At 39.9% G+C, this 27,211-nt stretch overlaps 3 protein-coding genes across 6 annotated transcripts; 2 read left to right on the forward strand and 1 right to left on the reverse strand.

Moving 5' to 3' along the window:
• Positions 1 to 468: 468 nt before the first annotated feature.
• Positions 469 to 15,437, forward strand: LOC104610761 (STOREKEEPER protein-like). 4 transcript variants are annotated; one of them, XR_016068526.1, is made up of 3 exons: positions 469 to 1,880; positions 14,474 to 14,618; positions 14,826 to 15,437. XR_016068526.1 is itself a non-coding variant. In XM_088886339.1 (2 exons), the coding sequence occupies exon 1, from the start codon at positions 590 to 592 to the stop codon at positions 1,877 to 1,879; it is 1,290 nt and encodes a 429-aa protein (XP_088742465.1). In that variant the 5' UTR covers positions 499 to 589; the 3' UTR covers position 1,880; positions 14,826 to 15,437. The 4 variants fall into 4 exon arrangements, 3 of the variants coding, with proteins under 3 accessions (XP_088742465.1, XP_010275842.1, XP_088742466.1); XM_088886339.1 differs by lacking the exon at positions 14,474 to 14,618 and having other exon boundaries at positions 499 to 1,880; XM_010277540.3 differs by lacking the exons at positions 14,474 to 14,618; positions 14,826 to 15,437 and adding an exon at positions 11,116 to 14,341 and having other exon boundaries at positions 499 to 1,880.
• On the forward strand, positions 7,071 to 16,217 carry LOC148800863 (uncharacterized). Its single transcript, XM_088903854.1, has 7 exons — positions 7,071 to 7,847; positions 8,013 to 8,653; positions 8,738 to 9,137; positions 13,208 to 13,388; positions 13,447 to 13,468; positions 14,826 to 14,925; positions 15,969 to 16,217. Exons 1-7 carry the CDS (start codon positions 7,071 to 7,073, stop codon positions 16,215 to 16,217), a joined length of 2,370 nt encoding a protein of 789 aa, XP_088759980.1.
• Positions 16,218 to 25,317: 9,100 nt separating this feature from the next.
• SECE1 (secE/sec61-gamma protein transport protein) lies at positions 25,318 to 26,100 on the reverse strand. The gene has a single exon (XM_010277530.3). It carries the CDS (start codon positions 26,070 to 26,072, stop codon positions 25,521 to 25,523), a length of 552 nt encoding a protein of 183 aa, XP_010275832.1. The 5' UTR covers positions 26,073 to 26,100; the 3' UTR covers positions 25,318 to 25,520.
• Positions 26,101 to 27,211: the final 1,111 nt, after the last annotated feature.

Consider the following 27,211-nt stretch of genomic DNA (forward strand, 5'->3'; position numbering starts at 1 on the left):
GTTTCTTGGAGCAACAATAACTTTTTTTTCTGTTTGGTACCAATGCTCTAGGAAACGTTTTCTACACTACTACCCATTATCCAGTGCCACATCACTGCCCTATTGGCAGCAACAAGCTGCAGCTCCAGGAAACGCCAAATTTAGCGTTGCCCCAAGCCATACCTTCCCAATTTCCAAGGCGTGGCTTGAAGCACCGTTTTCTATAAAAAACGGTTCCAAACAAATGACTGCTTCCTGAAGCACCGTTTTTTTCCTATGTGGCGCCGTTGCTTCAGGAAACGGCAACGATGCCAAACAGCCGCTAGAAGAATCTTAAATCGAGCCAAACCGTTTTTAATTCAGCCGAACCAAACCAAAATTTAAGTTTGGTTCCGTTCGATTTGGCGGTCTGAACTGTAAAATGAACACCTGCCAGGCACGCACCACCACACGCTTTTCGCATGTTCACAAAACGAAGGGCAATTGGACCCAGCCCGGCTGCTATATAAAATTTTGCGAGAGCGACACTCAGAGATCCAAAAACCCTACTTTTCTCTGGTTCGAAGTTCGAACTTAGAGTTCAGACCCTTTGTTTTCTCCCGGAGAGAAGATGCCTCCGAAACGCTCATCACTTCTTGACAACCCACCGGATGCCTCCTCCTCGTCTGAAGATGTAGAAGAAGAAGAAGAACCGGAAGAAGCTGAAGAAGAAGAAGCAGAAGAGGACGAAGAAGAAGATGAACACGAACAAGTTTCCGCCAAGAGATCCTCTGCCAAGAACCCGACCATTAAATCCACGCCCACTTCAAATGCTGTGTCGGGTCGTCAAGCCCACCGTCCCTCGGATGATGAAGAAGAAGAAGATGAAGAGTTCGATTCCCAAGAAGAGTCCGGTTCCGATTCGGAACCATCACCAGAAAAACCCCGCCAGACCGCTCGAGGTGCCGATCCAAGTATAAAGCCTATCACCTCCAAGCCTATGGACGACATACCCAAGCCCAAGAAGCCTCCGACGAAGCCAGGATCTTCTCCTATTCCGGCGTTGAACAGCCCCACAAGATCTACCACCACAGTAAAACGCCCCGTGGAGACTGATAAAGAAGGAAACAGGGACCCCAAGAGTAAAAAGAAGAAGGTTTCAGATGCCGATGAGAACGGGTCGCTTCAAGGAGAAGAAACTGAGAAGAAGCCTGGGGACGATGCCAAGAAGCAATTGTTTCAGAGGTTGTGGAGCGAAGACGACGAAATCATAATTTTGAAGGGTATAATGGATTACTCAAAGAAAGGCACTGACCCATGGACTGACATGGCCGGGTTTCATGAGTTCATCAAGAAATCGCTCCACGTTGATGTAAATAAGAACCAATTAGCTGATAAAATCCGTCGATTAAGGAAGAAGTACAAGACCAATGTGGGCAGAGGGAAAGGAGGCCAGGACCCTCTTTTTTCTAAGTCACACGAATCGAAGGCATTCGAATTGTCCAAGAAGATATGGGGCTTCGAAGATAATGCTGGTGGCAATAATCAAGCTACTGATGATGGGAAGAAGGGTAAGAAACAGAAAGCTGAAAATGCTGTCGGTTCGGCTCAAGTAAAAGTTCCTTCTTCGGGAGAGGCCCCAAATGCTGCAGCGAAGGCCGATGAAGAGCTAAATTGTTCTATGTACCCATGTCTAATGGAATCGTTCCGACTTGGGAAAATCACGGAATTGGCAAGGCCTGATTTTGGAGAGGGTATTGTGAAAGAAGGTTTGGGTTTGATGGGGAGCTCGAAGGTGAAGGAATTGGAGGAGAGGTGGAGGAAATTGCATATGGCAGAGATTGAGATGCACCTGAAGCGGGTTGATTTATTCAGGGACCAGTTGAAGATGCTGTTTGATGCGCTTGGATCCAAAAAGTGAGGTAATTAGTAGTTGTTGGGTTGTTTTCGGCCAAAGTTAAAAAAAAAAGACAATGTTACTTCTTTTTCTTTTCTTTTGCAACAGAGGAGGGAATTTTCTAAGAGTTTTGGTGTATTTCGGATTTAACTAGAATTTATCGTCTATCAAACTATGCGTTTGTTACATTTGTGAGATCAGTTACAATCTAGAGCCTCCTATTTTGGTTATTGGTGTCATATTAATTATTTAGGAAATGGCGCTTTTATCTCAAAATTGTGGTTGAAGCCAACAGAACAGAAACCATAGAATCAGCACCAACACGAGCAACAAAGACTCAGACTGAAGATACCAGACAAACACAACTAAAGAAGAGGAAAATACTATAGAATAAAAAATAGTAGCATATCTAGTTCTCAACACATTGATTCATTATTACACAATGTCTTAAATCCAAATAGGAGCCACAAGAAATAAATTCCTGCTTAACTATAAAGCCATGCTGTACAATGAAGTGTGTAGCCTTGTTGCAATTATGAGGCACAAAACTGAAAACCACCTGGATATATTCTTTTTGGACAAATTGTTGACCAGTTCTAAGCTACAGATTCTAGAATAATGACATTATGTCAGCCAATTCCTTTGACAGGGTTCAAAGTTCAATACACCATCTTGTGGCACACTTTCAACCATGCGCCCACCTGTTTTTAGTGTTTTTTTTCAAAAGCAAGTCAGGGGGTAGGTTTTAGGCCTGTCTACCCCCTGAAATAGGTCAACAGCCCAAAACACCCATATTTTGTGTATCGGTGACCCACCGATACGGTACATATCGACCAATCCAGGCTGTTATGTGATGAAATTTTGAACTTTGGACAGGGTTAGACCTTCAAAAAGAGATATTGCATCTGCTTCCACTGGGGAGAATGCTTTGCACATCCCTCATTTTGCTGCTACAAAAACCTTGGCTCTCTTTGATTAACATTCCAAAAGCAGCCACATCGTTTTCTTTAAGACCACCTTCTGAGTTTACTTAGAATCGTCCTGCTTGAGGCAGCATCCAAAAGGAATTGGATGGACTCTGGTTACCACTCAAAGAATAGTTTTGCAAGTTTCTCTCCATAGTTGATTTGCTCTCCTGATCCAACCTGAATATGTTCAAGAAGCATCATAGGATTTGGATCAACATTATTAAAAACTTTATATTTTCTAGCTTTTCAGTATGCAGCCAACAGTCTTTTTTTTATCAGACTTTATTTCGTGTACCCCCCCCCCCCTTCAACTAGTGCTATGTATTTTCATTCTTCTTAATATAAAAGATTTTTATTAAAATGAGATCCTCGTTCATCTTCCTCCTCCCCCCCTACTCCCCCTACTCTTAAGGAGGCTTACACCTCTTACATACTGAACTATGCCTCACGCCTCTATGTAGTGGAACGCCTCGCGTCACGTCTCCACGTTTTAAAACATTTTACAAACTTAATAAAGATAATCCGAAATGAGCAGCATTATGGTAGGTAGATAATAGTAACAACATGTCCAATAAATCAAGAATTCATCATCATCTCATTGGCAGGACACCAATCAGATGGTCTCTTGATTGTGTCAAATTATATAAACCATTAGATGTTGGTTTGCTCATTTGTCTTTCTTTAGTGGCTCATTAAATTAAATGCCTCTCTTGGCCATCAATGCAATTTACATACCAATGTTTTAAAAGTGCAAGGTGCAAAGATCAATTTGCACCTGAGGCGCAAGGTGAGGCGTGCGCCTTTATAAGCAAGGTGCAAAAAAAAGGCTAAAAAATAAAAAAAATGCCAAAAGAATAAAAAAAATTAATATTAATAAAAATATAAACTTTAATTTTAAAATAAATGTTTTAGAAAACCTATTATCTAATATTAAAATACATAAATATAACATGTAAAGCATATTCAAATGAGAACTTAGTTTCTTTTCTGAAGTTATTGATGGAGCGCAGATTCTCTTATAATAGAGCAGGTGGGGGGAAGCGAAGATGGGAAGCTTCTACCTGGTATCGTAGATTGGAGAACGAAGGGAGGGTAAGATGCAATCTTTCTTACAGAGAAGTGGTGGCGGCGGGGGTTTGGCTTACTTTTGGGGAGTTAGAGGTGAAATGGGTTAATGGTAATAGGGTGGTAGCAACGGATCCTCAGGGGGTGACTACGAGAAGAGAGTTTTTGAGGAACTGTTTGGTGGGTAGGTTCCAATGGGGGGTGGAGATTAAGGAGGTAGAGAGGTGGGCAAACGACGTTTGGAGAGAGGTGGGGGGTGTGAGAGTGAAGAAAATGGCAGATGGTCTATTCCTCTTTATTTGTCTGTCAAGAGCTGGTGCGGATTGGGTTTTAAGACAAGGTCCGTGGCAGATGGGAAGAAACCCCCTTTTGTTGGACTGGTGGGGGGCGAGTGCGGGATGCCATTACCTTGATCCCTTCGAAGTAGGAGAGGACTTGGAGTCATGCTGTGTTAGGGTTTACAACCTGCCACTCCTGCTATGGTGCCCAAGTGTCATAAGGGCTATTGGGGATGCTTGTGGGGGTTTTATAGAGACAGACGATTACCCGCTGGAGATTGCGACCTGCGAGTGGGTAAGAATGAAAATCTGCAGGGGAAACCAAATTCCAAGCAAGGTTGAAGTGGTAGCAGGGGAAGTGGTCTTCACGGTTCAGATCTGGCAAGAAGTTCTGCCGTCTGTCCGAAGTTGGAGAGGTGGAGAAGGGCTGTCTTGCGATGTCCTTAAAGAAGACAAAGAGAGTTCAAACTGCTCCAAAACGTTAATCTTGGAAGATTTTGGCGAAAGTGAGCTTCCCGGTTTTTCAGTAGCAAAGAGGTATCAGAAGACGAAGACGCGGGTTGCTTCTCCGATGACCGTAGATAGAGAAGAAGATGCAGGTTTGAGGGTTCTTTTGAGCCGTCCGATGTTGGTGATTTCGAATGGTACAGATGGGTTTGCCTAGGATCTAGCTGTGAAGGAGATTCAAAATTCAAATATGAGGGGTAGCGGGCAGGTTTGGGGTATTGAGGCCATTAAAGCCTTAATTAGAGAATGCCTTGCAGAGCTCCAACTGGCCCCTAGGGAAGTTAGTGCGCCAGAGAATTGTCAGAAGGGTTGTCAGCCTCCCCTACCCGAGTCTCAGTGGGCCCATGGGACTTTGGATGAAGTTAATGGGTCTGGAATGCTTTATTCAGCCCAACCAACTCTTCAACCTTTTATTCTGGAAGCTGGGCCTGGACTCAATGGTTCTATTGAGTCTAGTCCATCCTTTGTTCGAAGGGCGGACCTAACGCCAGATTTCAGTCCTCAGGTTGGCGGTGATCTTTAGGGTGTGGGTTTTGGGGAGGCTCGGGATTCTCAGGAGCGAAGGGGGACTACTGCTGGTAGGGAGAAGAAAGGCGGAGAGGGAGTTTCAAATCCCGGCGCTAGGGTTGTGAAATCTTGTCCTTCCCAAGCGTCTGCTTTGGTAGGCGAGACTCGGCTAAAGTCTAACCAACTAGCGGTGCTGAGAGAGGAAGAGGAGTTGATGGAGGTGGATCCGATAGTGATGGTGGTTGCAGATTCTCAAATTGCAGGTGGTGAAGGTATTCTTGAGGGTGTTGGGCCACAGGTGGGAGGTAGCAAACTCTGTGTTACGGATAGGTTTGCTGTCACGGTTGGGCAGTCTCAGAAGAATAACAATCTATTAGTGGATCAGTCAAACCAGGTAGGGGAGCAGTTTGAAAGTGTTTTTGATTCGTCATGGGTTTCTTCTAAGTTGATGGGATTGGGAAAGTTTTTGGGGATCTCGCTAGAAGGCTTGGAAGAGGAAACAATTAAGTACTTGGAGGCGGTAGAGAAAAGAATGAGTATGGCCAGGGGGAAAGCTGTAGTAAAGAAGGGGGGCAACAAATCTAAAAGTAGAGGATTGCTATGCTTGACTTGGAACCTTAATGATAAAGTTGGTAGGAGTGAGGGGAGGGGGTGGGGGAGAAAGGCTTAAGTGCCAAGTGTTCTGTTGTTCCTAGTTTGTTATGGAGCTTAAGATCTTATCTTGGAATGTTAGGGAGCTGGGGTCGGGGAGAAGGAGGCTGGTAGTTTGTGACTCTTTGAAAAATTCAGGTTCAAAAGTGGTATTGATTCAAGAAACTAAATTGGAATCTGTGGAGGTTGGAGTGGTTAGGAGTATCTGGGGGGAGGGGGAGGTTAGGTGGAGGTCGAAGTTGGCAGTTGGTAGTGCAGGGGGGTTACTGAGTATGTGGGACCCGACTGTTTGCAGCTTGATCTCTCTTCAGATTGGACTTTTTTCAATTTCTCTTGTCTTTAAACTTGCAAATGGCAATGTGTGTTAGGTTACTAATGTGTATGGTCCTAATGACCGAAGTCGGAGGGAGGAGTTTTGGGAGGAGTTGGCAGTGGCTAGGGGAAGTCTGGATTGCCTGTGGGTTATTGGTGGGGACTTTAATGTCACTCTTTCTGGGGAGGAGAGAAGCTCGGGGGGAAGAAGATCTAGGGATATGGTGCAATTTGCTGATTTTATCAACAAATTTGAGCTTCAAGATTTACCCCTTCATGGCAATAGGTATACTTGGACCAACAATCAAGACCTTCCTACCCTAGTGAGGCTGGATAGGTTTCTGGTTACTTCTAACTGGGAGGATGTTTTTCCGGAGTTTAAGCAGATTGCCCTTCCAAGGCCAGTGTCAGACCATATTCCCATTCAACTGGTTTGTGGTGTTAGAGAGAGAACAAAATTCCGTTCAAATTAGAGAATGCTTGGTTTAAGGATGACTCTCTAGTTTTGTTTGTTGAAGTCTATTTGGGAGGATATGCAGGTGGGAGGTGAGAAGAAGGCTCTACTGAGTACCATAAAGGAGATTGACACAGCTGAAGAATTAGGTCCTATTGTTGAGGAGCTCAGATTAAAAAGATTTCAGGCTAAGTTGAAGTTTGACAAATTGGCAGTGGCAGAAGAAATTAAATGGAGACAAAGAGCCAAAGTGGCGTGGCTGAAAGAGGGGGATAGGAATACACATTATTTTCACAAAATGGCAAATACCAAAGCTAGAGCTTCTGTAATTACTAGGCTGGAGGGAGAGGGCAGGGTAGGTATCATTGAGTCTAATATGAAGCTAGTGGCAACTAGCTTTTACAAGAAGTTGTATAAGGAATCTTAGGCATTCAGACCTTTTCCAAGATCCCTTTCTTTTAACCAGCTGAGTGATGAGCAGTCTTCTTTCATTGAGAGACCTTTTTTCTGAGGAGGAAATTAAAGAAGCTATTAAGTTGTTGGCTGATGAAAAGTCTCCAGGGCCCGATGGTCTTACAAATCTCTTTTACATTAAATGCTGGGATGTGGTGAGACAGGATATATTGAATGTTTTCCAGGACTTTTTTGAGAGGGGTTCATTGCAGAGAAGTCTGAACACTACCTCTATAACCCTCATTCCAAAGATTGAAGGTGCTGTGAATATTAAGGATTTTAGGCCAATTAGTCTGTTGCATAGCTTCTATAAAATCCTATCTAAAGTCCTTAAACAAAGATTGGAAGCAATTCTTGGTAGGGTTATCTCAAATAACCAAAGTGCTTTTATTCCGGGTAGACAGATGCTAGATTCAGTTCTTATTGCCAATGAGCTCATTCATTCCTGGAAAAAAGAAGATTCTTCGGGTTTGATTTGTAAACTTGATATTGAGAAGGCCTTCGATCATGTTAACTGGAGATGTGTAGACCTTGTGCTTCTTCAGATGAATTTTGGGCAGAAATGGAGGAATTGGATGAAAGCATGTATCATTTCCCCAAAGTTCTCAGTCTTGGTAAACGAACAATCTGTAGGTTTCTTTGATAGTTCCAGGGGTCTATCTCCTCTGTTATTTCTATGTATAATGGAGATCCTCACTCTTTTCTGCAAGAAGGCTACTGATTCAGGGGATTGGGAAGTTTTTGCAATGGTGCCGGGGGGAGAGAAGGTGAACATTCTTCAATTTGCAGATGATACAGTATGTTTTGCGGATGCTTCCCCCTCTTAGGTGGAGCTAATTCTTGGGATTCTCTCTTGGTTTGAAGTGATTACAGGCTTGAAAGTTAATTGGAATAAGAGCCAAATTATCCCAGTTGGACTTGTTTCCAATTTAGCTGAGTGTGCTGGTATTCTGGCTTGTCAGATTGAATTTCTCCCGGTCAAATATTTAGGACTCCCGCTTGGGGTGAGTGGTGATTTTTCTGCTATTTGGGACCCAGTTTTTGAGAGATTGGAAAGGAAGCTGGCTTCTTGGAAGGCTAAATACCTTTCTTTTGGGGGGAGGGTGACTATGATTAAGAGTACTCTCTCCAATTTGCCTACCTACTTCCTATCTCTTTTCTCTATTCCTAAGAAGGTGGCAAATCAGATTGAAAAGCTTCAACGGAATTTCCTTTGGAGAGGCTGGGAAGAGGAGAAAAAAGTGCACTTGGTGAGTTGGGAACAATTCTGTCTTCCCAAATCTGAAGGGGGGTTAGGTATAAGGAAACTGAAATATTTTAACTCTGCTCTCCTATGTAAATGGATTTGGAAATTTGCTGTAGAATCTGATGCTTGGTGGAGATCTCTCATAGCTAGCAAATATGGTGTGAGCTGGGGAAATTGGAGATCTAGGGACCCCCCTCCTAACTGGGGTAACTCTCTGTGGAAGGGGATAGTGAAGCATTTTCCAGAGTTGGCCAGGGTGATCTCAGTCAGGGCTGGTAATGGTAATAGGATCAAATTCTTGAAGGACCCTTGGTGCTCAGATGTTCCTCTTGCTGAATCCTTCCCTCTCATCTTCCAGTGTGCTTCAGACCAAGAGGCCTCAGTTGCTGAGTGCTATAGTATTTCTGGTGATTCTGTTCTTTGAACTCTCTCTTTCTGTAGAAATCTCTTTGATTGGGAGGTGGACGAGGCAGTGAATCTTTTGACCTGTCTACAGCATCAAGAGATGGACTTTAGTACAGAGGATAAATGGCATTGGAAGTGGAATCCTGATGGGATATTCTCTGTTAAATCTTTGGCGGCTAGGATTGGTAGGAAGGGTGTTCCTGATTTCCCAGTTCAGCAAGTGTGGAATCCTATCAGTCCGACTAAAGCCAGTTTCCTTGTTTGGACTATGGCTCTTAACAAATGCCTTTCCAAGGAGAACCTCGTAAGCAGGGGAATTCAGATTTTGGACCAGTCTTGCAGCTTATGTGGGTGCAGTGCTGAATCTACTGATCATCTGTGTTTACACTGCCCGTTCTTGGCTCAGTTGTGGAACCACCTCCTCAAGTTCTTGAAGGTTTGTTGGGTGATGCCGAGGTCAGTAAAAAAGCTGTTATGCTGCTGGCATATTGTGGGCTGGAGCAAGAAAAAGAAGACTTTATGGAAAATGATTCCAAGTGCTGTAATGTGGTGTATCTGGACTGAGAGGAATAGAAGGGTGTTCAGCAACAAGTTTCTAAGTCTGGAGGACCTAACCCAGAAGTTAGTTGGCAAGTTGATTTCTTGGTTGTCCGTGGCGGCAGATTTTAGAAACTGAATGTATCAGATGTATTTTTTTCCTTGTCTTGATGGCTTGTGTAATCGCTGTTTAGATCAGTCAGCCTGTTCCTCCAGTGTGTATTTCATTCTCAATAAATATTACTTTACCTTTTCCAAAAAAAAAAAAAAGAGAATTTAAAAATAAAATCAAATATATAAAACATTTTCAAGCATATAAAACCCACAATCTCTTTTTTTCTCAATTGCATTACTTCAAGTATCTAATGTGATGTAAAACATATTACATTCCTGACTCTACGAGTTGCCTTTGTACCACGCCCCTCGAAGCAAGCTCAAACAAGTCCACGTTAGGTTTAAATTCTTACTTCTCACACAAAAAATAATGATTTTATAGTTTTTATTACTTTTTAAGAAGACATTTTATTAGCATGAATGAATGAACAACATTACCAATTAGGGGGTCCTCGGAAGGCACATGCCTGGGCTAAGGCGCAAGGCGCACCAGGCGCTAGACACAAAAAAAGCGTCAAAGTTTCAAAAGGTGCATGCCTGGGTTGAGGCACAAGGCACACCAGGCGTGCGCTTTTTGAAAGGGCTGCTCCTAGGACCTGGGCGAGGCGCCTACTCTGAAATGTACCTCGCCTGCGCTTGAGGTGCACCTTTTAAATCACTGTTACATACCATGACCTATTGCAAGAGATACTTTACCAAATGAAATATATGGCATATGGATTTGATGAGAATAATGGGCTTGTTTACACATGGAATTTGACAATACGTGTATCCTTTTAATATATTTTGTGTTCCTATAGAACTCATCAATCACTTGAAAACTTTAGATGTTTGAAGTAACAATTATGTTTACTTTGGGTATATTTTTGTATTTGTCCTTTTTTCTTGTTTGTATTTTGGGTGGGGGTTGTGGAGGAATTTGAATTTGCAAAATTGAAGAAGAGGTCTGGAGTTAGATATTAATATTTGATGGAGTTAATGAATTAATTATGGTTCTTGTAATGGAAAGACATGGTGTATATTTTTCTCTTTTGTAGTTCTTAAATTATTTTAACATATACTTAGATTGAAGTTAAGTTTGGTAGTGAAAAGCAACGACATTTCACCTTTAAAAGGGATTAGTCAAAAGGAAATTTTTATTTTTTGATACATTTTAAATTCTTTTAATAGTTTAAGATTTTAGCAGTAGAAGGATAAAAATGGCTATGAGATGTTGAAAGCCAGTGCTTTTGGTTTCTAAATTTTAACTTCAGTTTGAATTTATTGCTCTTGTTTTCTTTTCCTACATATCAATTGCTATTATTAGAAAAACTTCTGTCAGAATATATGATTCCAAACTAGAAGCAACTTTTACTAATCTCACTATCATAAAGCCAAAGATTTGACACCAGACTTGTGGCAGGTAAGAAATGTTGTAGAAAAAGTCTGGTTATTCATAATAATATTTGAAGTTGCTGCTATTTTTTGCTTTTTTTTTAATTGTTTGTACATAAAGAGATAGGAATACTAAAGGAGATGATGGGGGTACTACGTCCCAAGCATCTCCGATGGGGAAAAATTAAAATTTGGCCGGATTGTTGATCTGACAGTAGGCCTCTGTTGGAGTTATTCCTAACACTATTTGCAATGGTTGAAGACAAAGAGGCAGTGGTATCTCAATATAATGTAGAGGGAGGGAGTTAGATTATGTGATTCCAAAATTTTGTAGGACTTTTTATGATTGAGAATTTGATGGAGCTGCTGATATTCTCAATAAACTGCAGGGTCAAAGCCCAAATAGGTAGGACTGAGGGCAGAAGGTGGGGTTGGGAATGAAATGATGACTTCTCAGTTTGATTACCGGGGTGATTACTTTACCTTGTCAGAAGCTTTGGAACGCCCCAATTCCCTCCAAAGTGTCCTTTATGACCTGGTTATTTTTTAATATCCTGTATTGTAATCTGGTCTTCCATCCTTAAATAGATTACTTTACCTTTTTCAGCATTTTTTTAGTTTCTTTTTTGTGATGGATAACAAAAAAGATTCTCTCACTCTATATATTTTACTCAGTCTCCAAGGTAATATGCTTTATATAAAGGTATAATCCCTTACAGTAAGGGCATCCTGAAAACCACATGGAAAAGATGGTCTATCCAAGTCATAAAATTCCTTAAGTCCCAAATGTATTAAGAATATGGGGATAAAGAACAGAGGGAGGTGTAGAAGATTCCTAACGCGGTCAGATGCTTCAAGGACAGAAAAACAAAGAAGGTATCCAAGTGTTGAAAGTCTTGTTCATCTGGGAGGGGGGGGGGGGTTATTTGGGATAAGTATAAGAAGGTGAAGAAGGTTGAGAAGGCTCATTAGAAAAGATTAGTGAAGGATTAATCCAGCTGCCAAAGTAATGGAGTCAGTGGATATCTGATTGGTACTAGGACTCTATAAGCGGTGAAGGAAAGCATACAAATCAAAGCTGTGCATGGAATCAAAACAACAAAGCTTTTGACAGTGTAGTCTCCATGTGATGGGTTCCTCCAATGGAGAGTGGAGTCAAAATAAACTTTGATGGATGCAGCATGGGCAACCCCAGAGCATCCAGCAATAGGTGCTTTTATAGACCACAATGGGAATATCTTGGCATTTATTCTCTGGGCCCATAGGGGAAGGAAACTCAATCAAGGTTGAGTTGATAGCGGCACTGCAAGGTCTAAGAGTGACAATGATGTTAAGTTCAAGGAATATTTGAATCTTTTGTAGGAGCTGTGAAACTTGACAACTGAAATGAATGCAAATTTTACTTGGACTTAAAGATCAGCAAATGTGCTAGCTGATGTAACGACTGGCAAGGAGTATATACAGGGCACAAATATTCTGGGGTAATGTTGTAAACAACCATTTGTAGGGGAGGAAATGCTTCTGTAGAGTGCTTTGCACTTTCCTTGGGGATGCTTGGCATGCTGTATGGATTATTTCTTCTTACATGATTAATAGATAATATAATTCTTACAGATACCAATCAGTAAAAAAAGAGATCTGATTGGTACTAGAAGGGAGCACAATTTATGACATTAGGAGGTTCTTATTTGTACAAGTTGGATTGAGGTTGCTGATTCTGGGATGAGTATGTAGTTTTTCTGAAAGTTAAAGTTTGGAGCTGAAGATTGGGGGTGATGAGGTTGTTGCTATGTTTGAGATAAAAGGAGTTTCTATTATTTTGGCATGGAGTGTTCTTGTTTTCAGGAGTGAAAATATTTAGTTCTGATTGGTGGTTGGGTTAATATTATTGTGCATGTTTCTTTCTCTTTCAGGTATTGCAAGAACACCAGGATGAAGTCTGATCTTTTGCTGTTTTCACACAATGGGAAGGAGGGCAGATTTGGTCCTCACAAATCGTGCTCACACCGTTCTCACAGCCCTTTCCAGCCATGCATTGGGAACATCTCCATACTTGTATCTTTTTATTCATGGGGAGAATTTCCCAATGCATGGCTGAAAAGGGTTGTGAGAATGGTGTGAGCACAATTTTGTGAGTACCAAATTCGATTTCAATGGGAAGTACTTAGCCTCATCAATAATGATTGCTCAGCAATCATATGGGATGTCAACAAGGATTGTGGACTGTCCTTGAAACACAAATTAGAGGGCCACCAAAACCCTGTTCTGACTGTCTTGAAGCCCCAATGACCACCAACTCCAAAGTCCTCACCTGTGGAATGGAAGAGGTTATCAGAGGTTGGGATGTAAGCTCTTGTCAATGCCTCCGTATTTATAGAGAAAGCTGGTGAAGGTTTGATGTATTGTGGATGGTCTCCCGTCTCCGGATGGGAAGTGGTTATTCTCTGGTATGACCGACAAGAGCATTTGTATGGGAAACAGTTGGGATACTGGATGGGACAGCGGACACTGAAGATTTCAGACATGGCAATTACAAATGATGGAAAGTTGATTATAACCATGTGTCGAGAAACTGTTATATTGCTACTTGACAGGGAGGCAAAAGTTGAGCGATTGATTGAAGAGGGTCAGCCCATAGCTACGTTCTCATTATCAAGGGACGGTAGGTTCTTTGCTGGTTAATCTTCTAAATCAGGAAATTCATCTTTGGAACATTGAAGGTGATCTGAAATTCATTGCCAGGTACATAGTCCATAAGAGCACCAGATGTGTTATTAGGCCTTGCTTTGGTGGATTTAACCAAGCTTTTAGTGGGAGTGAAGATTCACAGGTTTATATATGGCATAGGGGGGACTTCAGAACGAGCTCACATCTGCATCCTAGGTGCAGAAAATTTTCTGCAACCAAGAATGGCAAAGTGCCACGTCTCTCCCTTTATTAATTACAAGTTAATGGAGTCCAGACTGTTAACGGGAGTCTAGAGCTCCAAGAAATTTTAAATTTTTAACCCCACTTTTATTCCCTCCTATGCTGTTGAAGGAGAACGAAGAGGAAAAGAGAGAGAAGCAGATTAGGAAGGTGCATGCAATTGAAACAGAACCGACTGTTAGTCATGTTACGAGGGTGCATGCAATTGATATTTGATTCGTCCTATCCGAGAATTTGAAATAGTCAAAAGAAGCTGTTCATCAAGTGAATTGGTTAGTGGTCTATCTGTTTCAAGATTCCTCAGTTCTGCATTAAATTCCATCCTCGAGTCAAATCCAATCTAAAATCCAGAGATCAGAAGCAATTTTTGCCCTGTTTATCGTGAATATCACAACCCTAATAAATTTGTTGATCGGATCGGATCCATCATCCATGGGAAGTTTTGATAAACGGAGTAAGAACTTGCTATATTTAAGCAAAAGACGCAAGATTTGATTTTCTACTCTCTTAAGGCTGCGTTTGGTAGTCTGGTTGATAAGGATTTGCTTCCTTTTTAGTGGTTAAAAAAGGAGATGAGTTCCATTTTGAGTGTTTGGTGATCCGAGGTCACAACCAAATTCTTGGATCGAAAAAAAAAATAGTTACAAGAAGCTCTGAGATCCTTTTTCCTTTTATTCATATCCGTGTTGTAAAAAAATTTCTACTACTATTATGTCTGATTAAAATTTTTGAATGACGAAAATACCCTTTTTGTATTATCGACCTATTCAATGGAAGCCCGAACCTCTAAGATTGAACGTTGTTCCACCATCCATGCAGTTCACAATGTTCACCGTTGGAGGAGATAGAACGTTGATTCAGTTTCTGTCTCTTTATTAACCACAGCGTTCCCAGTGATCACGGCCAACCTGCAGGTTCAGAGGCTGAATACTCGGGGATGTGATTAACCCTCCTCCCTGTACAGGTTTTTATTCTCTAAAAACTTTTATTTACCAAATTCTTATTTTTGTCCTGGAAATTTTCTTTGACACAAGCATTAACCATAATAAAAGAATAAATAAATTAAATAATTTAGAATTTTGTTGCTGGTATGTTGGGAACTGGTCATTTGTTCTAAAAGAGAATAAGCAGATTATTCTTTGAAGTCCCATGTTATAATTTTTGGCTGTAGACGGTGTTCAGCTGGATCATCCTTTGAAGAAGAAGCCATTGCAGCTTTAGAAGGAATTATTTTTGCCAAGTCTCATGGTTTCGGAAGGATAGTATCGGAGGTAGATTGTTCTCAGCTTATTGTAAAGCATCTTTTTGGCCGGACGACTCGAATTTTATTACCTATGATCTGATCCAAGCTTAAGCTTGCAGCCAGGTGGAAATTAAGTTGTCGTGTGTAGTGAGATCTGCCCATCAAGCTGCTATAACTTATGTTGGTGTTCGTCTGTGTTGTCCCCTTGATAGAGGATGGGAGGGGACATACCTGGTCCAGCCTAGCCCCACTTTTAGTTGGCTTACGTGGTTGTATTGGGCTTACCACGTATCCTTGGAAAGCCTATGCCCAACTTGGTTGACACATGATGAAACACAGCACCATTAGAGAACTATTTTACACCCTTTCTCTAATTTGATCTCACTTTTTTAGCATTTTACAAAGTCATTGCCTGACCAAATCTTGTCGCTTGTTTGATGAAGAGTGTAATATTTCTGATGTAGCATGGAATTCAGGAATTCCATCATGGATTTTGATAAATTTGGGAAATTTGATAAATAAAAAGGTTACTTGACAAAATGCTGAGAAGAACACAACCCAATGTTGGTCCCAAGTACATAGTCTGGATAGGGTTGGACTTGATACCAGACCTAAACTGTCATTTTTGCACATGGACTTCGTTTGTTTACAACTTTGTAACTTACCCGGGTAACATTTACCTAAATAAATTCATTTACCCATATTGTTTTGACTCCCAAGATTCCCCAGTAACTAACAGAATATTTTTACCTATAAAAAGTTAATATTAAAATGAACAAATTTGTTCCATTATATTTTATAAAATTTACTGGAGTTGATTTTACCATTGGACCCATTACTAAATACAAAAGAAGAATATTATAAAGTTGGTGAATGAAAAAAGGATATTCATTGACCAACTTTCCCCTCTTACAACAGGGCCATGATGTGACCATTATCAGCCCAAGTACCATCACACCAAGCAATGGCCCCTAAATGGAAAAAGGACAATATCATGGAATTCTATATTAGTGGGTATGTGGGGAATGGGAAGTTTTAAGGGAATTCTGGTACCTGTTTGACGAATTGCAGAAAAAGAATCAAGCTAAGTGGATTTACAGCTGTGAGGTTGTTAAGCGCTTGCTTTGGGAGCTGATAATGTCAAGCTTTGTTGGTGCACTAACCGTCTGCAGTCATTCAGGCATGGTCAATGAGGTTAGAAACTATTTCTGTAATGATAGAAACATAAATATTGAACCCATGAACAAAAATTTCAGTTGCATGATCGACATCCAAGAACAAGCTGGACTTCTTGAAGAGGCAGAAATATCATACCAGTAAAAATTCAGATGCTTCTTGCTTTCAGCTTGTAGGAAACACGGAAACATTGAAATGGGCAAATGAGCAGCAATGCAGATAATTTAAAGGAGATAGGAACATAGGAAATGCCTAGCATTATATATTAATTTGTTAAAAAATCAGAATGAAATAGAATAAAACAGGATATAACAGAAAATCCAACTGTCATTTCTAGCAAGGTTCTTGGGAAGATTGGTATGGTTACAGCACATATAGCTTTGTACGGGAAACCTTGTAAATGCATTTAGATAAAATACTTTCAATTTTTTTACTGTCTTACAAACTGCTCAACCAGTAATCCAAAATATTCCTTTTCTTCCTCGTCATTTAAGCAAAGTTTGACAATTGTTTGACGTAAGAACCTGTCATCATGAAATGTTCAGTTAACCCATCTAGAAAACGGGTTCTCGCGAAGGTGCAATTCAGATGGATCCCCATTTTTAAGGAGCTTTGTTGTGTGTATTTCTTATCCATTGAATCGATCAATTTGGTCTTCTCCTATAGACGATACTTGACAGGATTTGTGCAAGAGCAATGCAGTCGAAATGTTTAAATTCTCAAAATCAATTTAAACCTTTCATTAGCTTCTCATATAGTCATGAGGAGTTAGAACAGAAAACTGAGCGGTGTAAATTTTGATCCAGTAGTATCCATTTGAGTAAGGCTATACCAGAGAAACCATAAACAGCGCTTGTAAGTTAAATGAGAATATAAATTTTCTCTTTAGGATGAAATGGATAAGGCACTGCAAACCCTGCATTTATCTTTGTCAGACAAGCAGTGTCATTTCTTACGAAGGCACACTATACTAGGCAGGCCAAGAGGAAGTTGTTCAGACCTGTTATCCAGCATACGAGAAATGTGGGCAAAAGGAAATAAGTATACCTTTGAGGCTAAGTTATGCCCCTTACCATTTCTGCATTTTATCTGATAAGTAAATTTCGTATTAAACATCAACAGAAATGTACATAAATTACAATATCATTATTAGGGACAAGCTAAGAAACAAGAGAAAAATAAGCATATACATGTATCAAACTAAACAGAATGTCTCAAATAGGAGAGTTTAACTGGAAAAAACAAAAACAAAAACAAAACTAAACCCCTCTATTTGAATATTATTCCTTTGAGAGGAAAGTAACCATTACTTCAATGAGATAAAAAGAAGTGTGCATAAAAGGATGTAAAATAGTAATGCAAAATGTACTTGAGGCCCTATCCCTCTACCAAAAATTTGGAGGGCATAGAACTATTGCTTTACAAAAAAAAAAAAAAAAAAAAAAAAAAAAAAAACCGCCCTTCCCACAACCTGCTTAGCTAGGTCATCAGAAATTGAATTTTAACTCCCAAGGACTCGTCTCATTCTCATCTGAATAGGAAACAAGGGTAGCATGTCCCCTATCTTGTGCGGAAAATGTATAGGCTTGCAAGGACCTAGACTACATGCCTTGCTCCAGTGGTTGCATTGGCCAAACCCCCTCCTATACAAAATGAATGAGAGGACCCCAACCTTTATTAAGTCAAAAGTATGCCATCACCAATAGGTCCATGAACACCCATAAGAATGTGAAAGTGCCACTTTATGTAAACACTCACAATCTCATATCTCCTCTTGGTTCCTTCACTGCCCACTTTAACCAAGTCAAATGAAACACAATCATCTCTTTTAAAACCACTTTACTACTTATTTAATTCTTTTCATGCTTATGATCTAGAATGGAAGAGGGAGAGAGAGTTCTGAGGGGACAGTTGAAGAAGGACCTAGAAGAGGTCCTACTGAGGGAATAAATAAGCTGGAGGTAGAAATCGAGGCATAGGTGGATTAAGGAAGGTGATGGGAATACTAAGTTTTTCCATGATGTAGCAAATGGGAGGAGAAAAAATTTTGTGTTTTAGTTAGAGGTAGGAGGGGAGGAATTCACTAACCAGGATGATATTGTCAGGAAGTTTGTGGATCATTTCAAATCGATTTACAGAAGACCCTTGGAATAGAGGATGGAAATAGAAGGGGTTGATTGGCCAAGGTTGGAAGAAGATCATGTTAGATGATTGGAAAGAAATTTTGAGGAAGAAGAGATTAGGAAGGCGGTGTTTTTGATGGATAGATCCAAAGCTCCAGGACTAGATGGTTTTACAATGGCTTTTTACCAAGATTGTTGGGAGGTGATAAAAGTTGATCTTTGTGAGGTCTTTAATGAATTTGCAGAGAAGCATATAGTTAGCCGAAGCATTAATGCTACTTTCTTGGCCTTTGTTCCAAAGAAAGCTGATGCTCTCCATCCTAAGGATTTTAGGCCAATTAGTTTGGTGACTAGTATTTATAAAATCCTGGCCAAGGTCCTGTCTTTGAGGATTAAAGAAATCCTTCCCTCCATTATTAGTTAGGCTCAAGGGGCTTTCATCCAAGGGCATCAGATACTTGCTTAGATTTTGATTGCAAATGAATGTGTGGAACAGATGAAGAGGTCCAAGCAGAGAGGCTTTGTTTGTAAGCTTGATCTGGAGAAAGCCTATGACTTGGTGGACTGGCAGTTCCTACTAGAGGTCTTGAGGAAGTGTGGGTTTGGGGAAAGATGGTGTAGTTGGATGACTGGTTGTGTCAGCTCTTATCACTATTCCATCCTAGTAAATGGGGTGGTGAGGGATTTTTTTTCCATCTAGTAGGGGTATTAGACAAGGGGACCCACTTTCACCTTTCCTCTTTACCTTGGTAGCTGATGTGTTCAGTCGAATTATCACTAGGGCTGATAGGGAAGATGTGATAAGGGGTTGGAGAGTAGGCACAAACCGAATTCCAATCACTCACCATCAATTTGCAGATGACTTGATGATCTTTTGTGAGGGAGGCTTTGGTGAGAAGGTGGAAAACCTGAAAGAATTGATTATAGTTTTTGAAGGAGTTTCCAATTTGAAAATCAATCTAGGAAAAAGTTGCATAGTCGGAGTAAATTTAGTCTTTGAGAAGGTTGAGGTGCTTGCAGGTTGTCTTGAGTTCCATTTCTTCCTGGCCTTTGTCTTACTTAGGGCTTCCGTTGGGAGCAAATCCTAGAGATAGTAGGTTCTAGACCCCAGTCTTGGAGAAGTTAGAAAAGAGATTAGTTGTGTGGAAGAAAAATTATATCTCTTTGGGTGGGAGGATCACTTTGATAAAAGCTACCCTCATGAATCTACTTACCTATTATCTCTCTGTCTTTAGGATACCGTCTAGGGAAGCAAAGAAATTAGAAAAATTGATGAGAGATTTTCTTTGGGAACTGGGAGAAGGTAAAAAAGATCATTTAATTAATTGGGGGGTTGTGGGTAGAAGCAAAGAGGAAGGAGGATTAAGGCTCAAGAATGTGCTTAAAATGAACTCAGCTTTGTTAGGGAAGTGGCTGTGGAGGTGGCCTTTGGAGCGGGATAGACTCTGGCATGAAGTAGTGATGAGTATTCATGGATGTTCAGAGAGTGGTTGGGATTATGGTGCATCAAGGAGGGCTAACCTAGCCACACCTTGAAAAGCAATTCACAAAATTCTTTCGCAGTTCCTTAGCTGTGTCAGGTATGATGCTTGTTCTGGTAATTCTATTCGGTTTTGGGAGGACATTTGGGTTGGAGATCTCCCTCTAAAAGACCTTTTTTCTTCTTTGTACTTTGTTTCCTTGTACAAAAAAAGAGGTGAACTCAAAATTCCTTCCGTCGAATTTAAATTTGCCAGTATTGTCTTGGGATTTTGGTTTCCGTAGAGGGTTAAGGGATGAGGAAATTGAGTGTTTGTCTACTTTTCTATGACTCCTTGATAAGGTTTGGCTGGATCCCTCGAAACTTGATAAAAGGATTTGGGTCATTCACCCTAATGACTCTTTTTCTTGTGGCTCCTTTTTCAAGTTCCTCTACCAAACTTCCTCTCAACAGAATTTCCCTTCCAAAGAAGTCTGGTGTAGCCCCCCCCCCCCCAAAGGTTATGGCCTTGTGTTGGAAAGTGTGGCATGGTAAAGTAAACACGATGGATAACCTACAAAAGAGAAGACCTGTCCATTGTATTTCACCAAACTGGTGCATTCTTTGCAGATCTCATGGTGAGGATTGTAATCATCTATTTTTATCTTGTAGTGTAACTGCAGAGCTCTGGGTTTGGCTTCTATCTTTGTTTGGGTATAGTTGGGATATGCCAGCAGAAGTAAGCACAATCTTTAACCCTTCTTTTTTCTCTTGGCCCCATAAAAGAGGAAGGAAAATGTGGAGATGCTCGCGAGCAGCATTGTTATGGACAGTATGGGAAGAAAGGAATGCCAGAATCTTCCAAGAAAAAGGAAGAAGCAGTCAAGCTTTAAAGGACTGCATTATGTCCAAGTCAATACATTGGTTAAAGACTCTAGAATTATTTAACCATTTCTCTTTTACTAATTGTTGGAAGGATTGAAACTTGGTAGCAAGCTGTTCCTCCTACAAGGTAAGGGTATTGACTAGATGGGTCCCCCCTCCTCTTGGTTCTTTGAAGCTGAATTTTGATGGGAGTAGCCAGGGTAACCCGGGTCCCTCTGGGATGGGAGGTGTACTGAGGAATGAGGCTAGAGAGGTTGTCTTACTCTACTCTGGCCCTTTAGGTGTTCAGAACTCTATTCAAGCAGAACTGTTAGATGCAATACAAGGAATACTTCTTGCAAAAGAAGTGGGCGTGGAGCAGCTTCTAATTGAAGGAGACTCTAAGACAGTGGTGGACTGGTTAAATAATCCGGAGGATGTCACTTGGGGCTACAAAAATGAGCTAAAGAAATTCAAATGGCTGACAAGAAATATGTCTATAACAGTATAGTGGGTTGGGAGATCAGCTAATGCTTTTGCCGATGTCTTGGCAAAACAAGGGATAAATAGGGAAACATTGTTCTGAGCACAACTGTAACTCTTGTTTTAACATCAACATTCATGTATTCTTTGTTGTAGTCTGTGTATTTGCTGTTCGGAGAGGCTGCACCTCGCGCCTCTAAGGGGATTTTCTTGTATCTAATCATTATTTTAATGGAAATGATTTAATTTATCAAAAAAAAAAAGAAAGAGGCCATAAACAAGATTAGAACCTTGGTGAATATCCATCATAAGTGTAAAATCTGATGTCTCTCCTACAGGTGTTCTAACATTGGTTGTTGCACCCTCATACATATCCTTAATTAGGTCTGTGTACTATTTGGAACCCCTCTCTTTACCAAGACCCACCATATTATCTCTCTTGGGACTCTATCATATGCTTTCTGTAGATAAATGAACACTAGATGAAAATCTCTTGTTCTCTCTAAATTTTTCTATTCAATCGTCTCAAAAGAAATGGTTTCCATGGTTGATCTCCCTAACATATACCCAAATTGATTCTCTACCATACCCGTTTCATGTCGTAACCCTTGCTCAATTATTCTCTCCCAAAGTTTCTTAGTGTAGCTCGTGAATTTAATCCCACAATTTTTTTTTTTGACAAGTGTAGTCCCACAGTAGTTATTACAATTTTGCATATCGCCTTTGTTCTTAAATATAGGCAAACTATGTAGACCTCTTTATTTTTATTACCAAACCTAACTTATAGTATTCTTACTTTTCTAAGAAAGGTCAATAATTAAACTTTTCAATATATTTCTAATAGACATTGTAGCTTCGTTAAATATCAAGAGTAGCAAAGAGGTGCTAAGTCAAAGAGGAAAGAAGCACAATTATATCTATGACCACCCCCTTAAAAAGGATGCACAAAGATATCCCAAAAATCCAGAAAATACTCCCTGCAGGACAAAAAGAAGCCTCCCTAAAGAACAAGAATAGCCATTACCTAGAAGCTTATAACCCAATGGCAAATACCTCCCTTAGCCTTCTCCACTCTACAGAATAACCAAGCAAGGTACTCAACTGATAAACTCTGCAACCATAGGCAACACAGAGAAGAAAAGGGAGGATTCCAACACATGATAAATCAAGAACCTGCTTTGCCTACCAATTTAAGGCCATGAAGAATATAAAAGCATACTTAAAAATTGGTGCACCCAATTTTAATTTCACAAAATTCTTGAATATGTTATGCAATTGACTTCTAAGATTTTTTCATGATGGTATTCTAAGGTCCGTTTGGTTCACATCCGGAATCGGAATTGGAATCAAAATCCTGGAAAAATCATTCCTAGATTTCATAAATGGTCTCATAAGAAACTATTGAATCCATCCTGCTCAAGGGTTCACATCCATACAGAAGTTGATGTCACCTAGACATCATGACGACATCAGCAATAATACTATGCAATCAATCACTTATTTCTATTAATGGCTCTAATACCAAGTTGTGAATCTTGGCAATGTCTGCAAGGAGAAGAGATGTAGAACAGAGCAAGGAAGAGAATAGGTCACATGCCTATCCTTCTTAATTTTATTCATAATAGAACTAATGAGAAAATTACAATAATACCTCTGGTCCAGTACTCCACTCTCCCAATGGTTTCTAACAACAGTCTTGAAAGAGGACTTTTAACCAAAGTTGACTATGTAGTCTTTAAGAAAATAAGATACTAGAACCTTTGAACAAACTTGGACCAAGTGCAATTATGGGTTACAAGTTCTTGTGATTCCCTATTTAGGAACTTGGGGGGGACAGCCCATGTGCATCATATTTCATTTCTTTGGGGCATCACCCCTTTCCCTTTATATAATTTTCCATAATTATGAAAGGAAAAAATATTTTAGCATGTCATCTCCTATAAAGAAAGAAACCTCTAGAAACAAAGCATATAAGCAACAAACCTGATGAGAACGTTTAAAATTGCCAATGTCTTTTCCATATACAGCAATTGTGTAGTCACAATAGGATGCAAGAGTTCAGATCTTCTTTGGCAATATGAAGGTCCTTTATTGAAACTTTTCCACATCAAAGTTAGTCTACCAAAGCAAAGTAAAACTTGTCCAGAATATATAGGTAAAACTCGTCCAAAATATATGAATTAACTTTTTTGTTTTGCTTCATGGGCTACACAATGGGGGTTGGGGGGTAGCCCCCATAACCCCCTCCCCCATGACAGCTGGATTTGATCCCAAGTCTCCGCTACAATCAGTTGGTAAATAAATGAATTAACTGGTAATTTGGTAATGCTGATCCAATCTATTAATATTTCAATCACATTGACTAGGATTACCCTAGAAGCTGTCTAGTTTAAGTGAGTGCTGAACTACACAGAATAGGTCCCCCTTTCCCTTGAGGAGAAATGAATCATAAGTGCTATTAAGAATTAGATTGAGAACACAGATATGAAAAAAAAAACATAAGTCTCAGAAAGTTGGTTTGTTCTCTACTTCTCTTGGCAATAAATAAAGAGAGATTTGAATAAATGCAGGTTTATGTGTGAGGATGCATGGGAGTATACAAAATATAATTCGAATCTCCAGCTATCAACAGCAAAAGATTAAAAGATTATGTAGGCATAGAGCAGTTGCCATTCAAAAAATCCCATCCAGACCACGTTAGCAAGGCAATCAACAATTGCATTAAGCTCCCAGGGATTCAGGTAATCTGATTCTCTGAAATGTGAGAAAGAAAGAGGATTTTCCCCATCTCATTCAGGCAATGAGCAAGCTACCTAATCTCATTAGATTCCATATAATGATTTGGAAGAGGATATTCTTGTGGACCTCTTAGCCTAGCTTCATTGAATACATCTATTCCTAGGGGAGGAAGACAGAAAAATCTAGGAAACAGATCAGGATGGTGATTTCCCTCATCCTAATGGTCATAAAGAATTCTAGATCCTTGCTACATATTCCCTCATGTACACATGTTTAGAAGGTTCCTTCTAGATCCTTCATGGAAGAAAACTCTAGTCAATTTCCAGGCCATAAAGAAGCCGAATTGAAAATGGGGTGAAATTGAGATCAAATGGTACCTAAGGCTTGGGGAAAAAAACAGAATTGATAAGGATGTCTGCTGTATTAGTTAGAAATAACTGCAGAGATTCAGTAGCAAAGAAAATGCTAAGGAAAGAAAGGAAATATTTAGGGGAGGGTAAGGGGCATATAGAAGTTAAGGAGATAACCAAGAATGCAAGAACATAAGAACAATAAAAAACATACAAGATTTAACAGATCAACATTCAAACAAGAACTAAGCTAATTGCAGTAAACTATAGAGAGGTCCCAATGGAATCACACCATTAGGTTCCTCTAGGAGTCAGCACCAAACCATAATACTTGCAAGGGAAATTCAAAATCTGTTCATTCATCATCTCAAAACAGTCTTTACAATGATATATATAGATGAACACTCAATCTTTTTGAGATTTACAACATATCTTCTTAATCAAATGTAACTAAACCAAGAAATAAATCTAAAATATTCTCTGGATCTCCATCAGATCTGAAATAATTTCTCAATCTATGGCATATCTTTGGCTGATATGACATTTGTGTAACTTCACCTGAAGAGAAAAATAGCTAGTACACAACATGCTGGTGCAGGTACCAGTGCAAATAACTGCAAACGTGCCCATGAACAAAATAAATTTTAAAATGCACATAAAAGTTATCACCAATCAAAAAAAAATACAACTTATCAAATGCACAGTACCTACAGCCTAATTGGGCAGTTTTTTTTTTTTTTTTGCTCAGCGCCTAATTGGGTAGTTCAGGTTTTTGTTTTGTTCCTTAATAAAATTATGTTAATTTTTATCCCAAAAAAAAATACAACTTTTCAAATATTCCAAAAAAAACAAACTGATAAAAATTGTTTTCTAATAATAGGGTGATAGATCATTTTACTAGGAAGAAGCACGGCGAATATATAGTCAAGTTGTTTAGTTTTTTTTTCTTTTTTGATGGATAATTGTTTAGGAAACATCAAGCAACGTTTGTTTGACTAAACGTTTTCCTATCTTCTTATTTTCTGTATTAAAAGAACCTAACATCAATGTCTTAAGTAACAAAATTATTTGTTTACCAAAAAAAGTAACTAAACTGTTTATAAATATAGAGAACACATTGGGATAACAACCATTGTTCCAAAAAGTGACCCTGAAGAATATCATCAGCAGTTTCCAATACAGCCAAGGTTCTAACAGAAGTATGGTTTTAAAGTTGCACTGAAAACTGAACTAATCAACTAATTCCACTGAATAAGGTTTTCATTAATTGTAGAATTAGCAATTCAAAAAGGTTGCAAGGAAAGCCATCTTTTATCAGATGCGAAGGAAATTGCAAGCAAGAAATATAGAAACGAGATGGACGTAGCGGAAAACATTATCAACCTTTTTGATTTTTTGGAATATTATTCAAATTTCTACAATTAAGCAACTAACTGAAGAAATCCTGAACACCCTTTCCGGAGAAGATACGATCGGAGAGTTCAGCCAAGACAGCATTCACGGTGAGCAACACAACACTAGACCCAGCGATGACGCCCAAAACGACGCCGGTAGTACCCAAGACCTTTCCAAACACCGGCCATTCGATCTCCCTGACCTCCTCTGCTACTCCGCTCCACAGGTCTCCTCCTCCGCTGCTTTCTTCTCTCTCTTTCCTTGTTTTCATTGCTTCTTTGATCTCAGAACCCAATTCAGACAGACTAACTGTGTCAGAATTCGCCGTGGTTTCTGTTTCGGATGTGGAATCTTGTTGTGTGGACTCTGTTGCAGATTCATTATCTTGTTGTTGCCCTTCTTCAATTGCCTTGATTAGATGACGGGGTTTTCTGCTTTGGGTTAGCCTGAGTCGACGGAGTTGAAGCTGAGAAGAATTAGCGACGCGTGTGGAATGGGAGAGTACTGGAAGGCTTGACTGAACGGAACTTGGTGGTGGTGTTGAGGTTGAAGAAAGGGACAACGCGAGTGAAGAGGGAAGTGCCATTACTGCAGCGAATGAAGAAATATTCAGTGATCAAGTTTTGTTCTATCAAAAAGAAAAACAGTTATTTGCTTATACAGTCCTTATAATTTAACATATTTATTAAAACCTATCTTTTAGTTTGCCTTTTATCATTAAACTACCCTATAATTCATAACCGGTGGAAATGATCACCTGACTTCTTATGCCATCATCACCTCCGAAGAAGATATTGACATGGGTGTCATAGTCCATTTGAGGATTGAAGAAACATAATGCATCGACCGTTTTCTCATCAGTGCCATTAACTTACCTCTCTACGTTACATGGTCTGTAGGAAGTCTATACCCTTGGCTTTGCCGCTGCCGTAGACTGTAACTTCCTCTCTTTGGTCATGTGGATGGAGCAAGTAATCTATGAAATATGCAGCAAAAGCACTGTGAGCTTCAATGGTGATATAGGGTGACCTTTCCAGACAGCACCAAAGCAGAGAGAGAGCAAAGATCATGGTGAACTCAAGCTGTTCAAGCAAGGATTATTGGTACGAGAAGTCGTGATGTAATCGTCAGGTTCTATTAAATAAGGTTTTGAAAACCTAGTTGCAGATACAACTCAATCTGTTGATGACTCCACCGGTGATGAACGCGTTTCACGTCTTTCGCTTGCATGCCTGATGCCTGAAATACAAGAAGTATTCCTACCTTCTACTTTCTTTGATGATTTGTCGAACATTTACTGCGAATTTATGACACTTGTTCGGTTGTTGAGCTTTATGTTTTTAAGCAACAAACTTGGTTTGTAAATTTCCTTGGTACAATCTTTTCTTCTGATTTCTTGTTAGATCTCAACCAAATTGTTATATTTTGGTTATCTAGTCATTGATTTTAGCTCTGGATGGGAGGCTTTGGTTGTCACCTCAACTTCTCTTCTTCTGACGACATCCTTTAAATCCCTTTTTACTGACCTTGTTTCTCCTTCTCTTCTGATCTCCGCCCTTCCTATCTTCCAGACTTAGTGCCTGCTCTACTTTTAACCCTTCTTCAATCTTCTCTCAGTACCTTTAGCACTCCCTTCTTCTTTCAATCCATGGATAACGTTGATGCCCTGAATGAAGCATTCCAGCAGATGCTTCAAGGTCAAGGTAGCAATGGTATTGACATAGT

This window comes from Nelumbo nucifera, chromosome 4, assembly GCF_055504915.1.
Source record: "Nelumbo nucifera cultivar China Antique chromosome 4, China Antique-T2T, whole genome shotgun sequence".
Lineage (NCBI taxonomy): Eukaryota > Viridiplantae > Streptophyta > Magnoliopsida > Proteales > Nelumbonaceae > Nelumbo > Nelumbo nucifera.